A 17,943-nucleotide genomic window follows, 5' to 3' on the forward strand; every position below is an offset into this window, starting at 1 on the left:
TTTTTTTTTTTTTTTTTGGTACCAGGGATTGAACTCAGGATGTTACACTTGCAAGGCGGGCGGCAGAACCACTGAGCTAATCCCCCACCCTCTATCAACTGTTTATGGCAATTTCAGTCCAATAAAAATAGTGTCCTCACCTACCATATTCTGGATCCAGATGACTTCTGGCTCTTCTCAGTCAAAATGACCATGAAAGGGGAAAGTTTTGAATGGATTCAGGACACTGGGGCAGCCACAACAGCTTGACTAAATAAAGAGCACTTCCAGAACCGATGCAGAAAGTGGCAAAAATGATGAGCTAAGTGTATTTGAAGTGATGGGGGACATTCTGGGAGGATTAATGGCAATGTCTTTTACCGTAATTATTTTATTTATTTAGGTTTTTTTGAGATAGGGTCTTCTTGCTCTGTAGTCGACCTGCCTTAAACTTGTAGCAATCCTCCTGCCTCTGCCTCCCAAGTGCTGGGACCTGGCTTTATTGTAATAATTTTTAAATAATTTTTATTGTAATAATTTTTAAAAATTAAGCATTAATTTTTTTTATTTATTTATTTTATTTTTTTTTACCAGTGATCAAACTCGGGTCCTTGCGCTTAGTGAAGCAGGCACCAGCACCACTGAGCTAAATCCCCAGCCCAGCATTACTATATTTTTGATCAGCTTCCTTCCTTTCTTCCTTCCACTTTGGTACTGGAAATTGAACCCAGTGTCTCCTCACAGGGCTATAGCCTTTTTATTTTTTTAACCTGTGAGGCAAGCTCTTTTTTTTTTAGGCAAGTTCTTCTAATTACCCTATCTCAAAAAGCAAAGTCTAACAGCCTTTCCTTACTATAGTTGTGATCCTCCTGCCAGCTTCCTAGGTAGCTAGGATTACAGACACGGAGCACACTTGGCTATGCCAAATCTTTTTATTTTTGGTATTTTTAAACAGGGTATATGTAACCCAGGCTGGCCTTGAACTTTTTTTGTTTTGTTTTGTTTTTTGAGACAAAAAGCAGGCCGACCTCGAACTCATGGCAATCCTCCTGCCTCTGCCTCCCTGAGTGCTGGGATTACAGGCATGAGCCACCACACCCAGCACTGACCTTGAACTCTTGATCATCCTGCCTCAGGCTCTGGAGTGCAGTGATTACAGGTGTGTACCTCCGTGCCCAGTTTATGCCAAACTTCTTGGTCCCCCACCCACCTGACCAGTACCAGGAATTAAACTCAGGATTTTGTGCTTGCCAAGCAGGCACAGTGCCACTGAGCTACATCCCATATGCCAAACTTCTAAGCCTAAAGTAGTGTAGTTATGTGGGAAGAAACACTTATTTTTATGTGTCTGTTGGAGTATTTAGGAGTAAAGTGTCGTGCCTGCAACTTACTTTATTTATTGGTACCGGGGATCGAACTCGGGTCCTTGTGCTTTGCAAGGCAGGTGGCAGCACCACTGAGCTAAATCCCTGGCCCCTGCAACTTACTTTTAAATAGTTAAAAGGGAATGGGGAAAAAATTAAGATATATTATGTACAAGTACAAATTCCCTATGAAGACTATGATCAATATGTATGACAAATATGTACTAATTTTTCAAAAAGTTAAATGGATTTAGCTCAGCAGCATTAGCACCTGCCTGGTAAACGCAAGATCTTGAGTTCAATCCCTGGTACCCAAAAAACAAAAAACAAATCAAAAAGTTAAATAAGTAGTTATCAGGAAAAAAATGTATATGAGGTGTAGACAAATTTATTGGTTTGCTAAATTTATTAGCAAACTATTAGTTTGAGACTTTTCAAAGTAAAGCATAAGAAAAGAAGAGACTTCTTTGTTAGGACAGAATTCTAACAGTTAGCTATTCCAGCCTGGGTAATCTAATGAGAACCTGTCTCAAATTAAATAAAAAATAGGCTGGAAATGTAACTTGGTGCTCTCTGGATTCAATCCGTCAGCACTGAGAAACAAAAAGGGACTTCTGATTTAGAAGTTTGCTTTAAAAGTTATTTCTATTATTTTAATATAAAATAATAATATATTTAATATAAAATATTAAGGTTGGCAAACTTTTCTGGAATCAGCTGAAGGCCAAACGATAAATATTTTTGACTTTGCGGGTCACAGTGTCTCTGTCCCAGCTACTCACAATAACAATATAATGCAAAGCAGCCACGGATAATGCACTACAGGCCAGGTGCAAGGCACACACCTATATCCCAGTCATCTAGGAGGCTGAGGCAGGAGGACCACGTTTGAACCCAGCCTGGGAAACCTTGCTTCAAAATAAAAATATGAAAAAGGAGCTGGGTGTGGTGGTGCATGCCTTTAATCCCAGCACTCGAGAGGCTGAGACAGGAGAATCACTGTGAGTTGAGACCAGCCTGGGCTTCATAGTGAGTTCTAGGTCAGTCTCAAAAAAAACAAAAACAGGGCCAGGGATTTAGCTCAGCGGTTCAGGTGGCCTGAAGCCTTGTGCCTTGTGCCTTGCAAGCACAAGGATCCGAGTCCAATCCCAGTACCAAAAACAAAAACAAAAAAAACCCCAAACCATTTAAAGACATAAAACACAATTCTTTCCTTGAATGAAATACGAAAACAAGGAGTGGACAAAATTTAGTCCTGGGTCATAGTTTGCCTTTTTTTTCCAAGTCTGTGGTACTGGGGATTGAACCTAGGGCCTTCACAATAAGCCACAGCCCAAGCCCTTTTTCATTCTTCATTTTGAGACCAGGTTTTGCTAGGCTAAATTGCCCAGGCTGGGCTAGAACTTGTGATCCTCTTGCCTCAGTCTTCCAGAGTGCTGGGATTAAAGATGTGCACAGCCGCCACAATGGGCTGCCTGCTCTTATAGGAAATAATATGAACAAGTTAAAAAGTTATAGCTTAATTTTTCAGTATAATGCTTAGTCATAATAGTCATAACAACCTTTAAGACACATCACTGAGCAAACACCAAGCTAAATGTCAGATATAGTTTTAACATTCTTGTTTTCTGTATTGTAGTGTAGTGTAGCATGTATCTAGTCCTTAGGAAAAACAGGGCTAGGGGTGTAGCTCAGTGGTAGACCACTTGTCTAGCACATACAAGGCCCTAGGCTTGATCCCTAATATCCCAAATAAACCAAAAACAAAAACCAGCAACAACAAAAGGAAAAACAGACTTTTGGAAGGAGTAAAAGGTCAATACTCTCAGGCACTGTGGTGGTGTAAGCCTACAATTCCAGTACTTGGGAGGCTGAGGCTGGAGGATCAGTGAGTTCAAAGCCGGCCTGAACTACATAGTGAGACCCTGTCTCAAGAAAACAAAGAGCTCTTTCCCATTTTACAATATGACAGGCAAAAAAGCTGAGAAGCCAGATACCAAAGAGGAGAAACCCAAAGCCAAGAAGGCATGGTTAAAAAAGATAGTGTGAAGGCTAAGAAGTCCAAGAAGGGGCACCCTCACTGAACCCAAAACCCTGTCCTAGTCAGAAGAATCGGTAGATGCTCCTGATCTGCTATGTATTCCAGAAAGGCTCTGTACAAGAGGAAGTACGAAGCTGCTAAATCCAAGGTTGAGAAGAAAAAGAAGGTTCTTGCTACTGTCAGAAAACCAGTTGGCGGTGACAAGAATGGAGGTACCTGGGTGGTTAAGCTTTGCAAAATGCCGATACTACCCTACAACAAAAGCTGTTGAGCTACAGCGAAAAGCCCTTCAGTCAACACGTGAGAAAACTGAGCTACTGTCACTCCTGGTACCATCTACAGCATCCTCAGTGGGTGCCACAGAGGCAAGAGAGTGGTTTTCCTGAAGCAGCTGGCCAGTGGCTTGCTACTTGTGACTGGGCCTCTTAACTTAATCATGTTCCTCTGCATAGAACACATCAGGAATCTGTCATTACCACCTCCACGAGAATTGATATGAGCCACATGAAAATCCCTGGAAACCTCATGGATGCTTACTTCAAGAAGCAGCTGCAGAAGCCCAGACACCAGGAGAGTGAGATCTTCAACACAGAGAGACACCAGATTTCAGAGCAGTACAAGGTTGGTCAGAAAGCAGTGGACTCACGAATTTCACCAAAAATCAAAGCTATTTCTCAGCTCTGGGGTAATATGTAATCCCTTTTTGCTCAGACAAATGACAAGTACCCTCAAAAACTGGTATTCTAAATTTCTTACTAAGAACCTAACTAAATAACTGATTCATTTTAAAAAACAGCAAACAACAAAAAATTGGAGTTAGGGTGAAGGAGGCTACTGCTGAGTGTAGTAACACGACTATGAGGGTTTTACAACTCAACCACTGTTAGGCAGTGAAACTTGTCTGTCTTCCTTTTACCAGGCTGCAAGCTACCTCATGCCTGTCCTTTAATTACCATGTCTCCAGGCCTATCACACAAAATGCTCTGGTGTCCAAGGAGAACCCTGAACTGCTAGCAGAAGAACAGGAGAGGAGGGGAGGACACCAAGAGGGCACCAGGTACAAGGGCTACCACACTTGTATTCCAGGATTTTCATTTTCATCTACACTTCCATCTTCCACCTTTGAACTTGACTCCACCTGCCTCAGGAGGGCACACATTGTTTCTTCAGTCAGGCTCTAAGGCTGGGTCCCCTGATGACCCTATTGAGAAGAAATGATTGACAAATGACTTCCAGCATCAGCTGGTTTTGCAGCAGAGAATGCAAAGCTGCTGATGAAGCTGGCTTTCCTGGGTGGAGGCTCCTCAAGAACCAAAGCAATTTTCCCAGGAGTAGGAAGGCACAACATCAAGCAAAGGCCCTAGGCCACTTCATTTTCTGCATCTCAATGCAAAGAATAAAGCAATACAATTTCAGTTCAAACTTGTTTCCCATTTATTAAAGTCCAGGTTACCATCACATGGTTTGGTACTCAATAAAGGAAAACTTGTTCAAATAAGGTAATATGTTATCATCAGCATTTCCAGGTGATTGTTTACAATCAAGTAGCACTGTCAAGAAATCCTTGAGAAGGAAGCCAGTCTAGAAGAAAAAACACAAAGTATTAGCAGGAAAGAATTAAGAAAAGGTAGAAAATTTTTAAAAACTTTAAAATTTTAATTTTAGTATTATTTTTTGGTGCCAGGGATCAAACTCAGGGCCTTGAATATGCTAAGCATGTGTTCTGGCACTGAGCTACATGCCAGCTAAAGTGATTTAACTAAAAAAACAAAAAATAGGTATGTTGCCAGGTGTGGTGCTGCATACCTGTAATCCTGAGCTATGTGAATACAAAGCCAGGCTGAACTACATAGTGAGACCCTGTTTCAAAACAAAACAAAACAAAAACAAAAAAAGGAATGTCACTACAGCTAGAATACATTCTATGTACCAAAGATCTTCTGGATCACTGGGAATGTTTGGTAATAGAAAAGTAAAGCCCAAGTTTAAGCAACCTCTTCAGAATTCCTTATAAGATATTAAAGGAATAGTTATAAGGTATTAACTATAGACAAGAACTTTGAAAATATAAGTAGGGGCCTGGGGATAGATATATATAAGAAGATCGCTATGAGTTCGAGACCAGCCTGGCTACATAGTGATTTCCAGGTCAGTCTCAACTACATAGTGAGACCCTGTCTCAAAAAACCACCAATAAATAAGTAAATAATAAAAATATAAGTAGGAAATCCTCTATTCTGGATATCTAGTATTCTCCTCATATGGTACCACAAAAACCTGTAATAGCAAAAACAAAACAAAACAAAACAAAAAAAACCCAAAAACAACAACAACAAAAAAACAATGCCCATATTATCATGATAAGCTACCAGCTTTGGGGAGTTTGTGCTTGGGAGGAAGCAAAGATGAAAAGCCCACTGTACCGGGCATGGGGGTGGAATCCTGTAATTCTAGCACTCAGAGGCTGAGACAGGAGGATCAGGAGGCTAAGGAAAGAGGTCCTGTGAGTTCAAGGCCAGCCTAGGATAAACAGTAAGACTGTCTCAAAAAATGGAACCAAACCAAATTGAAAGGAAGAAAAGGAGAGAAAGAAAGGCCCATTGCTTTGAAGAGATCCCAAAACTCAGGCATCTATGCTCAGTTTGTCAGGATAAAGACTGAAGGGTGATGCTGGGGATGAACTCCTGTGATAGGCAAGTGCTGTGTTCCAGCTGCTGAGTGTCTCAGATGGGTTTCAGGAGGTGTTCACTAACTACATATCTTACACATAGGGTCACTGCTGCTTGTTTTGTAAGTGCTCTCACATTAACTCCTTAAATAATTAGGATCTAGTTTTTGAAACTTTTATGACAGTTTAGTTCCAGTTTAGTCTTAAAAAGAGACTCCTTTTTCTTTTTGGCAGCAGTTCCCCTCAGAGCAACATTACAGAACAGCAATTGGCCTTTGTAAGTACCAAGTCTTGAAATGCCTGCTGCAGTAAATATGTGCAATGACCCTGGGCTAGGCTTCCGGGTTACCTCACAGCTCCACGACCTGGAATGGGGCCTCAGTTTCCTCATCAGTAACAGTAAAATGGGAAAAATCATAGACAGCACTTATAGCAATGCCTGGTACAGTAAAAGCTATGCACGCTGTACACGTCTGTTAAATGAAAACATGGCACTGTTTATGCATTTTCTGTTTTACTTTATTTTTGGTACCAGGGATTGAACTCTGGACCTTGTGCTTATGAGGCAGGCAAGGTGCCACTAAGCTAAATCCCCAGCTCCATCTTCTGTTTCACAAAAGATTTTATGGACCTAGTCACTGCTGAGCCAATCCTGTGACTGTTTTTATTGCTCAATCTGTCTTTCCATCAAGAACAAGGGGAAAAAAAAAGAACAAGGTATCAGTAAGTCATTATTGAATAGTGGACATTTACTTGACCATTAAGTTCTAACTCAAGCATACAAAAACCCAAGTATCAAATTAATAAAATTAATAATTCTGTTACTAAAAAGGATAGGCAAAAAAACAAACAGGGCCTGGGATTTAGCTCAGTGACACCATGCTTGCCTTGCAAGTGCAAGATCCTGAGTTTAAACCCCAGTACCACAAAAACAAACAAACAAACAAACAAACAAACTATAGGCACACATAATACTCCAATTCTATGTGAAATCAGTCACTTCATGGGGCAAAAACTAAGGAAATGTGGCCAAAACAGTATCTAAAAACAAAGATGTGGGCAAATGGGCTCACTAGATGATTATCTGTGCTACTCTTTATGCTGCAAACAGTTTACATAGATTAAAGGAGGCTTTTGCTTGGCTTTGTTCCAATTAAGAGAGCAATGGTAACTTTATTCTTTTTTTTTTTTTTTTTTGGCTTTTTTGAGACAGGGGCTCCCTATGTAGTTCAGGCTGGTTTTAAATTTACTGTGTAGGGCCGAGGATTTAGCTCAGTGGTTCTGTTGCCTGCCTTGCAAGCACAAGGTCCTGGTACCAATCAATCAATCAATCAATCAATTCACTGTGTAGCACAGGCTGCCCTCAAACTTCAGACAATCCTCCTGCCTCAGCCTCCTGAGTGCTGGGATTACAGGTGTGTGCTACATATACCTAGCTCAATGATAACTAAGAACAATTTCAGTTCCTTCGATTTAACAACACTGCAGCACTCTCCCTCCCCAGGCTTCCAGCCAGCCTCCAGCAGGAAAAGCTCTTACAAGCTGGCTGCCCCAGCCCTGGGCTCTTTTGCCAGCTCAGCACTGTTGTCACCTGTAGGTTACACTTTGTCAAGCCCCAGCTCCTCTGGAGTGGAGATTCCCAGTTCGTTCAGAGTTGGTCTCAGTTCCTGGATGACATAGGGGTAGATTTCCTTATGAGGTCCTGCTTTGTCCTGTTGAGAAAAGAAAACATTCACACTAAATCCTGAAAAGCTGTCTCAACAAAATGAGCTTGAGAACACTTTTTTTTTGAGACAGGGTCTCACTATGTAGTTGAGCCTGACCTGGAACTCACTATGTTGCCCAGGATGGTCTCCAAACTCACAGCAATCCTCCTGCCTCAGCCTCCTGAGTGCTGGGATTACAGGCCTGTGCCACCACGCCCGCCTTTTGAAAACACTTTTAATCATATATAGAGGCCTACAGCCAGAATTGATATGGCTTCTACTTTCACAGTAAGTCATTTTTTCAATAAAGAGAACTGTTGCAGGTAGGTTTTAAAGATATTCTGAGGACCGGAGATTTAGCTCAGTGGCACCAGTGCCTACCTGGCAAAAAGCAAGGTCCTGAGTTTGATCCCCGGTTCCGCAAAAAAACAAAACAAAACAAAAAAAACTTTAAGAACAAAGACAATTAGACTAAATCCAGAAAAAAAATTTTAAAGCCTGGAATTACTGAAAAGATGGTGGTGATGACAGAAGTTTATAAAGGCAATTAAATGTGCCCAGCAGGCAATAGGAAAAATTAAGTTAACACAGGAAAAGTTTTTTAATTTGCCTCCGGTTTGAGCCACTAACTGAATTAACTACCAGTGCTGAATGGATTGACAGCCTACAGAAACCTTAATTATCTCATCCATTCTAGATAAAGTAGTGCCACTCTCCACCTGACAGACCTGGAACGTCTTTCTTAGATTGTGGTATCTCTTCATGGAGAGCTGCATTCAAAGAGTGTACGTACCCAGGGTAGGATTTATTTTTTATTTTTTGATTTCTGAGACAGGGTGTTGCTATGTATGTAGTTCAGGCTGGCCTCTTAACTCTGGCAATCCTCCTGCCCCAGCCTCCTGAGTGCTGGGATTACTGGTGTGTGCCACCATGCCTGGCAGGGCTGAAGGATTTTGACGCTCACATATGATAATATGTGTATAATCACAGAGCTCCCCAGGAGCAAGCCTTAAAAAGACAAATGAAATAAGAAGTGCCTAGTTGCTATGCTTCTGCTGTCAACAAATTCTAGGTCTCCTTATTTGTATTTTTAAAAATTAAAATGTTTAAAAATATTCTGTAGCCAGGGTTGGTGGTGCATGTCTATAATTCTAGCACTCTGGGAGGCTGAGGCAGGAGGATCCAAAGTTTGAATTCAGGGGCCGGGGATTTAACTCAGTGGCTCCACTGCCTGCTTTGCAAGCACAAGGTCCCAAGTTCAATCCCTCATACCAAAAAAAAAAAAAAAAAAAAAAAAAAAAAACAAGTTTGAATTCAGCCTGGACAACTTAGTGAGACTATCTCAAAATAAAACATAGAAAATAAACAATAATGACATTTAACTTCTTTTTCTTTTTTTGGTGGTTCTAGCAAGCACTCTACCCCTAAGCTACATAGCTCTTTTTACTTGGAGGCAGGGTCTCACTAAGATGAAATACTGGTCTTAAACTTGTGATCTTTCTGCCTCAACCTCCCACATAGCTAGCATTACAAGTGTTTGCCACTATGCCTGACACAACATTTAATTTCACATCACAGATAGCAAAAAAAGATCCAATACACAGCTGGGTTTGGTGGGAACAGGACTGTAATCCAGCATTTGGGAAGCTGAGACAGGAGGAGCAAGAATTCAAGGGTAACATGAGCTACATAGTAGGACACTGTCTCAAACCACTCCCCATACATAGAATGAATACTCTTCCTAATGAAACTTCTGTATGTTTTTAATTGCATATTTTTAGGAGGTTGGGGGGGGTAGAACTAAGGTTTGAACCCCAGGCCTTCACATTGAGCCATATCACCTGCCCACTTTTAAAATTTTGAGACAGGTGGTGGCACATACCTCTAATCCCAGCACTTGGGAGGCTAAGGCAGGAGGATCACTGAGCTCAAGACCAGCCTGGGCTACATAGTGAGTTCCAGGTCAGTCTCAACTACATAGTGAGACCCTGTCTCAAAAAAACCCAAAATAAATAAATAAATAAAATAAAATAAAATAAAATTTTGAGACAGGGCCCTGGATTTAGTGCAGTGGTTCTGCTTCCTGCCTTGCAAGTGCAAGGACCCGAGTTTTATCTCTAGTACCAAAAAAAAATTTTGAGACAGTCTTGCTAAGTTGCCCTGGGTGGGCTTGAACTTGCAATCTTCCTGCCTCGGCCTCCCAGAGTGCTTGAATTACAGAAGTATATCACCAAATCAGGCTTCTTAGCTCTTAAGACAAATTCACAGATATAATTGCTAAATAAAAGGGTATCACAATTTATTGTTTGTTATAAAAAAAAAAAAAAAAAAAAAAAAAACAAGTTTGAATTCAGCCTGGACAACTTAGTGAGACTATCTCAAAATAAAACATAGAAAATAAACAATAATGACATTTAACTTCTTTTTCTTTTTTTGGTGGTTCTAGCAAGCACTCTACCCCTAAGCTACATAGCTCTTTTTACTTGGAGGCAGGGTCTCACTAAGATGAAATACTGGTCTTAAACTTGTGATCTTTCTGCCTCAACCTCCCACATAGCTAGCATTACAAGTGTTTGCCACTATGCCTGACACAACATTTAATTTCACATCACAGATAGCAAAAAAAGATCCAATACACAGCTGGGTTTGGTGGGAACAGGACTGTAATCCAGCATTTGGGAAGCTGAGACAGGAGGAGCAAGAATTCAAGGGTAACATGAGCTACATAGTAGGACACTGTCTCAAACCACTCCCCATACATAGAATGAATACTCTTCCTAATGAAACTTCTGTATGTTTTTAATTGCATATTTTTAGGAGGTTGGGGGGGGTAGAACTAAGGTTTGAACCCCAGGCCTTCACATTGAGCCATATCACCTGCCCACTTTTAAAATTTTGAGACAGGTGGTGGCACATACCTCTAATCCCAGCACTTGGGAGGCTAAGGCAGGAGGATCACTGAGCTCAAGACCAGCCTGGGCTACATAGTGAGTTCCAGGTCAGTCTCAACTACATAGTGAGACCCTGTCTCAAAAAAACCCAAAATAAATAAATAAATAAAATAAAATAAAATAAAATTTTGAGACAGGGCCCTGGATTTAGTGCAGTGGTTCTGCTTCCTGCCTTGCAAGTGCAAGGACCCGAGTTTTATCTCTAGTACCAAAAAAAAATTTTGAGACAGTCTTGCTAAGTTGCCCTGGGTGGGCTTGAACTTGCAATCTTCCTGCCTCGGCCTCCCAGAGTGCTTGAATTACAGAAGTATATCACCAAATCAGGCTTCTTAGCTCTTAAGACAAATTCACAGATATAATTGCTAAATAAAAGGGTATCACAATTTATTGTTTGTTAGGTGCATATGTGAGATACTGAGGACAACCTCAGGGCCTTGCCCACGATAGGCAAGCAGTCTACCCCTGAGCTACTTCCCAGCCCATTTTATTTTTTAATTTATTTATTTATTTTTTTTGGTACCAGGGATCAAACCCAGGTCCTTGTGCTTGTGAGGCAGGTGGTGGAATAACTGAGCTAAATCTCTGGCCCCCCATTTTATTTTTTGAGACAATTTTGCTAAATTGCCCAGGCTGGCCTCAAACTCAAATCTTCCTGCCTCAGCTACCTCCAGGCGTCTACGATTATAGGAGTATGCCAAAGAGTCCAGCTCTCATGCATATTTTTTAAGGCCTTCATAATTAACTATAATGTACATGCCTTCTACTTATTAAAAAACTACTTTAGGTATTTTAACAAATTCAAAAATAGAATATGCTGAAACCTGATCAACAGCCCAGCAACTTCTGGAATAATTTCAGTACTGTTTTTTTTTTTGTTTTTGTTTTTTTGGTTTTTTGAGACAGGGTCTCACTATGTAGTTGAGACTGACCTGGAACTCTATGTAGCCCAGGCTGGTCTTGAACACACAGCGATCCTCCTGCCTCAGTCTCCCAAGTGCTGGGATTACAGACGTGTGTCACCACACCCGGCCTAATTTCAGCACTGTTATTTCACTCACCTTAACCACCTCTAGAATCCGAACAGCACTAGCAAAATCATTTAACCGTCTGCATGCCCGCAAAGCAGCGTCAATGATTTTGGGTTCTGGAACCAGATCATAGCCAACAAGCGTGTTCATCCCTGTCAAATTAAAAAGGAGGCATGTCAGCATGGAATTATAATTATCCTCACTTAAACTAAAATACAGTTGTGTATATTCTGACTCAGTCATAGTCACCTTCTATTTGGGCCTATTATCTATGCAATGAGAATTTCCCTTTACAGATCATAGACGATCTGATCACAGTGGCTCTTACAGAGTTTGTGGGAAAGAATTATACAACAGCATGCAAACTGCAGGGAAAAACCTCAGTGTTTTCTCAAATGCAAACACTATTTTCATTAATAACTAGCAGATTTATCTTCAAAGAGAATAATTTTCAAATCATGTTTTTCTTCAGAGGGCAGGGTACCAAAGTTCGAACTCAGGACCTTTTGCTGGCGAGGCAGGTGCAGTGTCACTGAGCTAAATCCCTGGCCATCAAATCATATTTTTAACTTTTAACACAATGTTCATTTTTTGGATGCTTCAAGATAGATTCTATTGGCAAATAATCTCAAACAACCAGGGAAATGCCTACAGAGAGCTAATGAAGCCCAAATGAGGACATTAAGGAGCTATTACACAGCAGTATTACTGTATTTTTTGTCACAGCAATATTGTTGTAAAGAATATAAACACCCAACCAGAAAATGGCCACAATTACTTTCATGTCTGCACAAAATGGCATGTCATAAATGGAAGATTCTTTAAATGAGGGTACAGAATGTCTGTCCTCCTCATTACTACTTCAAATTATTCAGCAACAGTTTCCATGGCTGCAGCAAATGGAGCCATTACATTCCAGCAGAAGAATTTAAAGCACTCCTTTCTTGCTTTTGTTTAAAATATTTAAACAAGGGCTAGGGATTTAGCTCAGTGGTTCCACCACCTGCCTTGCAAGCGTGAGGTCCCGAGTTCAATCCCTGGTACTCAAAAAAATAAAAATAAAATATTTAAACAAAGGACACAAGTGAATAATATGCCAGCATACAGGCATATGTACTTAATTCTTGGTCTGAGATAAATTAAGTAATTTATGACTAGTTACCATTAGTGCTACTTATTCAGGTCAAATGCACATCTGCAAACTTAAAAAAAAAAACAAGTTTTAGCTTAGACTAATACTCAGGGAAAAACAATTTACAATCAAGAACAACAACAACAACAACAAAAAGCTCAGACTAGGACTGGGGATTTAGCTCAGTGGTGCCGCCACCTGCCTAGCAAGCATAAGGACCTGAGTTGGATCCCCAGTACAAAAAATGCAGACCACTACATTCCTCAGAAAAGAGAAGCAAATGAGTGCTATGTAGATCACCCAGAAGGCCCAAGACTGTGAGTTACACCCAGTAAGTCCTGTGTTTACAGCAGTGGTTTAGAGACGGGTGATTCTGTTGCCCACCGGACACTGGGCAGTGTCTGGAGACATTTCTGGTTATCATAACTGCAGGTTTGTGTGTGTGTATGTGTACGCCTAGTGGGCAGAGGCCAAGCATGGTTATAGATACCCTATAGTGCAAAGGACAGAGCACTACAACAAATAACCATGACACAAAATAACGCTGTCTGCTTTAAAACCCTGCTTCACAAGAAACTACAAAGCCATAAACTTTCCCAACGGCAAGCTGCATGAAAAGTTTACATGATGCATATTTTCAAAGTATTTATTTTCAACAAAGTAGTGGAAACAATATTTACACACCAAAATTGACAGATGTGTTTATGTTCCAGTTACCTTTACGCAATTCCCAGGCATCTATATCTGGCTTGTTGAAGTATGTCACCCAGCGAGCATCGAACTCCTCATCTGTCTCGTGTGACCCATGGGAATAGCAGCGAGCCGAATGGACAGCTACAATAGACAGAGAGCAATAACTTTATGTACAGAGACAGCACTTAATGTATCTTGCCTAATGCATTATTTTTTCTTTGTTGTTGTTTTTGGGGGGAGTTTTTTGAGATAGGGTCTCATCCAGGCTGGCCTCAAACTTGTGGCAATCCCTCAGCCTCCTCAGTGCTGGGATTACAGGTATGTGCAGTTTTGGGGGGGGGGTTGTTTTTTTCTAGTATTGTAAGTCCCTGACTTAGACACATCTGAGTTGCAAACTTTCACTGGTGTACTGTGTAAGACTGTTGGCTCACAAATGAATCTGACTTATAAACAATTCTCACGGAACAGAACTCATTTGTAAATTGGGGACTTACTGTACAGGGATTGAACCCAGAGCCTTTGCACTAAACTACAACCCCATCCCCCCGCCCTTTTTTGAGACAGGGTCTCACTATGTAACCCAGGCTGGTCTCGAACTCACAGCGATCCTCCTGCCTCAACCTCCCGAGTTCTCGGATTACAGGTGTGCACCACCACACCTGGCTTCCCATCCCTTTTTTGATGGAGACAGGGTCTCGCTCAGGTGCTAAGTTGCCCAGGCTGGGCTCAAACTTGTGATTCTCCTTTCTCAGCCTCCCTCAGTGCTGAGATCATGGGCCTGCACCTCTATGCTAGGCCTGCATTAAGATTTGCATCAATATATATGTGTGGCAGAAAAAATATTCAACAGGTCAAATGAAATTGATCTTGTGTGCTGATATATATCTTTTAAATTATTAAGCAAAGATTATCAGTAGAACAGAAATATCATATAACTATGTTTGTGCTTCACATCCTCCAATGTGTAACTCACTTGAAGCTGTTAACAGGAGTTATCTTTAGAAAGGAAAAGCTGTATCTCCTTTTATGTTTCCATACTCTGTGAATTTCTGCAATAGCAGAGAATTGATTCCTAACTAAAAATACTATTGGTTGAGTATGGTGATACATGTTTATAGTCCCAGCTACTTGGAAAGCTGAGGCAGGGAGTATTCAAACTCAGCAGTTCAAGGTTGGCCTGGACAACACAGCAAGACTCTGCCTCCAAACAAAATCCACTATAGTTCTTAAGCAGATTCACAGTGTATACATATATACTGACAAGATACTGACAGATGGATAGAAAATTTTAACCAGGTGAAATGGCACACACTATAACCCCACCAATGGGGAAACTGAAGCAGGAGGGTTGCCACAAGTTGGAGGCCAGCCTGGGCTAGAGAACGAGTTCAAAGCCATCCTGAAGTACAGTGAGACTCTGTCTCAAACAAAAAACAAAAAACAAAAAAGACTGGACATGGTGGAACATGTGTAATCCTAGCACTTGGGCAGCAGTGAGGATCGCAGTGAGTTGAGGACAGCCTGGGCTTCCTAGTGAGTTCAAAGACAGCCTGGACTACATAGCAAGACCCTGTTTAAAAAAAAAAAGCAACCAAAACACAAAACAAGCCAGGCATGGAAGTCTATCCAGTAGCTGGGACTATAGGCATGTACCGTCACAACCAACATCATTTTCTTCTCTAGGGAAACCATACAGGCACGTCCCCTACACCCCCATCTCATTAAAGTACAGCATGTACAACTTGAGGCATGGAAGGCTAACTATTATGGAAAATAATTACTCAATGCTTTTATACAAACCAGAAGGTTCCCAAGGAGAAAAGTAAGCAGCTGTGAAAAATGGGAACATTTCTATAACATTTTTTAGCATTTAGATGGTATTAAATTACATGGCTTTTTTTTTTTTTTTTTTGGAGACACAGCCTCGCTATGTAGGTCAAAATGGACTTGCACTCACTATGTTGTCCAGGCTCACCTCAAACTTACTGCGATCCTCCTGCCTTAGCCTCTGCGGTGCTGGGATTACAGGCATGCTCCACCATACCAGGATAATATGTTCTCTTTTGTTCCTAGATAGCCTCATCTAAGAAATTTAACTCTTTTGACTTTCACTTGCAAAAAATACTTAAGGTCTCATACTGATAACAAATTTCAACCTTTAATATATAAAAGTGAAATGCACAATAAAGTATGTACAGCTTGTAGGTTGCATAACACTGTACACAAATGACAGACCACATGTAGATAAAATATACCATATACCCTAGGTATGAAGTAGGCTAGACTTGCTAGGTTTGTGTCTAGGTTCACACTATGATGTTCACAGGACAAAACTGACTAACTGCGGTTTACTAGATCTTATTTCATTAAAACATGGCTATCTTTAAGCATCTGTACCAGGCAAAGTGATAAGAATTACATTATCCCATTTAAACCTCACAACTACCTAAATTTAATCTGATTTTAGAGAAGCAACAGAATCATAAGGTTAAGCAACATGTCCAAGAACGTACAGACAAAAATTGACTGTAATCAGTACTGCCTCCTTGTGGCAAATGATTAGGTATGTGACACAAACACCTGAAATAACCCTTTTTAGTTTAATTTTACTCAGGAAAGTAAATTGAATGCTAGGAAATAAACCAACAAATAAAATAAGTAAGACACTTCTTAACTCTATACTTTGCCTTTTGGGAAATACCTCTTGGCATTTCTCAAATCTGCTATAAAACTTAGAAAGAAATTTGTTTTAGATGTGTTTTTTGGGCAATAATAATTACTGAACCTAGAGCCTTTGTACTAAGCTACCTTCCCATCCCTTTAATTTTTTTTTTTTTTTTTTTGGTGGTACCGGGGATCAAACCCAGGTCTTTGAGCTTGCGAGGCAGGCACTAGAACCACTGAGCCAAATCCCCAGCCCAGCTTTATTAATTTTTAATCCTGAGACATGGTCTCACAAGGTCACAAAGTTACCCAAGCTGAATTCCAACTTGAGATCTTCCAGCCACAGCCTCTCAAGAGTGCTGGGATTACAGCTGTTTAATCATCATATCCAGTTTAGGATTGAGACATATCCTAAAACATTATCTATAGAAAAAAGGAAATGGCATGGTGGCCTAGACCTGTAATCCCTCAGGAGCCACAGGCAGGAACATTACAATAAAATTAAAAACAAAAACAAAAACAAAAACAAAAAAACCTCACAAGAGCCAGGAGGATTGCTATGAGTTCAAGGCCAGGCTAACCTACATAGGGAGACCCTGTCTCAAACAAACTAACTAAAAAACCCTTTCAGATGGGTCAAATCTGACAATTACAGATAAGAAACAGAAAATAGTTCCACCACTAATAAAGAAATCAGTTGGGCTGCCGGGCATGGTGAAGCATGTCTGTAATCCCAGCAACCAGGAGGCTTGAGGCAGGAGGATCACTGTGAGTTCGAGACCAGCCTGGGCTACACAGTGAGTTCCAGGTCAGTCTCAACTATATAGTGAGACCCTGTCTCTCAAAAAACCAAAAAAAAGAAGGAGAAGAAGAAAAAAAAAAAAGAAATAATTTGGCAAGGTGAGTCTGTGTCCTCTTCTGTATAAAATAATCACCATGGTCTCTACATTGCATTCCAGACTTATGGTTCTATGATACAGAATAAAAAATGAAACCCAAATTAAATGAAGCCAAAAATATTCTTCCAGTTCCATAGTTAAAATCCCTAGTCAAGCAAATACTGCTGTTCCTTTTTGAGTTTATCTTTAAAATACACGTACACAAAACATAGGTTTCATAATGCAGTGTACACTACCACCATGGGCCAAACTAGGCGCAGCGATGATGATTCAAAGTACAGTGCTGGACACAGAATCTCCAGCAACACACAAGAGAAAAGGGAAAATAAGAGACAAGAATTAGCAACACTTCGCCTCCAACAACCAGGCCTCCAAACTGAAGCGGGGGGAGCACGAAGCTTTTCCCCCCATATTTATAGAATCCAGGACTCCTGGGTATTTGGCACACAAGATTCGAGACAGTAATGTGGTCACAACACCCGCCAGCATCAAGCTCCCAGACCGCAGGACACAGCCACACAAATCGAGCCATTTTGAACGTGGAGGAATCAGGAGACAGCTCAACCGCCCCTAAGAGGACCCTGGCTGTAAAGGTGACAAAGCGTTAACGAGGTCCTTGTCCTGCGACCCACACGGAAGCTCAAGTGTCCTCGAGAAACCGGGAGGGGGGGGTGGAGGCGGGAGCTCAATGTCACCTTCGCCAGGGAGCCACGGTCAGATGGCCCCGGGTCGGCACCTAGTTGCGGTCCCGGACCGAAGGCTGAAGCAGGGCTGCACCCCCAGGCCCACACGGTGCGGGCGGCCCCGACCCTGACACC

At 41.1% G+C, this 17,943-nt stretch overlaps 1 protein-coding gene and 1 pseudogene across 1 annotated transcript in view; one reads left to right on the top strand and one right to left on the bottom strand.

Annotated features, from left to right (window-relative positions):
* The first annotated feature begins 2,740 nt into the window (after nt 1–2,740).
* Nucleotides 2,741–4,308, top strand: LOC104863838 (annotated as a pseudogene).
* A 486-nt stretch (nt 4,309–4,794) lies between these two features.
* LOC104864690 (cytochrome c oxidase subunit 5A, mitochondrial) overlaps nt 4,795–17,943 on the bottom strand; it is a 13,446-nt gene continuing 297 nt past the window's right edge. The window contains exons 2-6 of the mRNA XM_010627880.3: nt 17,605–17,710; nt 13,587–13,726; nt 11,768–11,889; nt 7,644–7,764; nt 4,795–4,965 (exon numbers count right to left, since the gene is read on the bottom strand). Coding sequence (XP_010626182.1) covers nt 7,651–7,764; nt 11,768–11,889; nt 13,587–13,726; nt 17,605–17,710 — 482 coding nt within the window. The 3' untranslated portion in view covers nt 4,795–4,965; nt 7,644–7,650. The remainder of the gene's footprint in view (nt 4,966–7,643; nt 7,765–11,767; nt 11,890–13,586; nt 13,727–17,604; nt 17,711–17,943) is intronic.

The sequence above is a fragment of the Fukomys damarensis genome, unplaced genomic scaffold (assembly GCF_012274545.1).
Source record: "Fukomys damarensis isolate Sample0158 unplaced genomic scaffold, DMR_v1.0_HiC HiC_scaffold_25, whole genome shotgun sequence".
Lineage (NCBI taxonomy): Eukaryota > Metazoa > Chordata > Mammalia > Rodentia > Bathyergidae > Fukomys > Fukomys damarensis.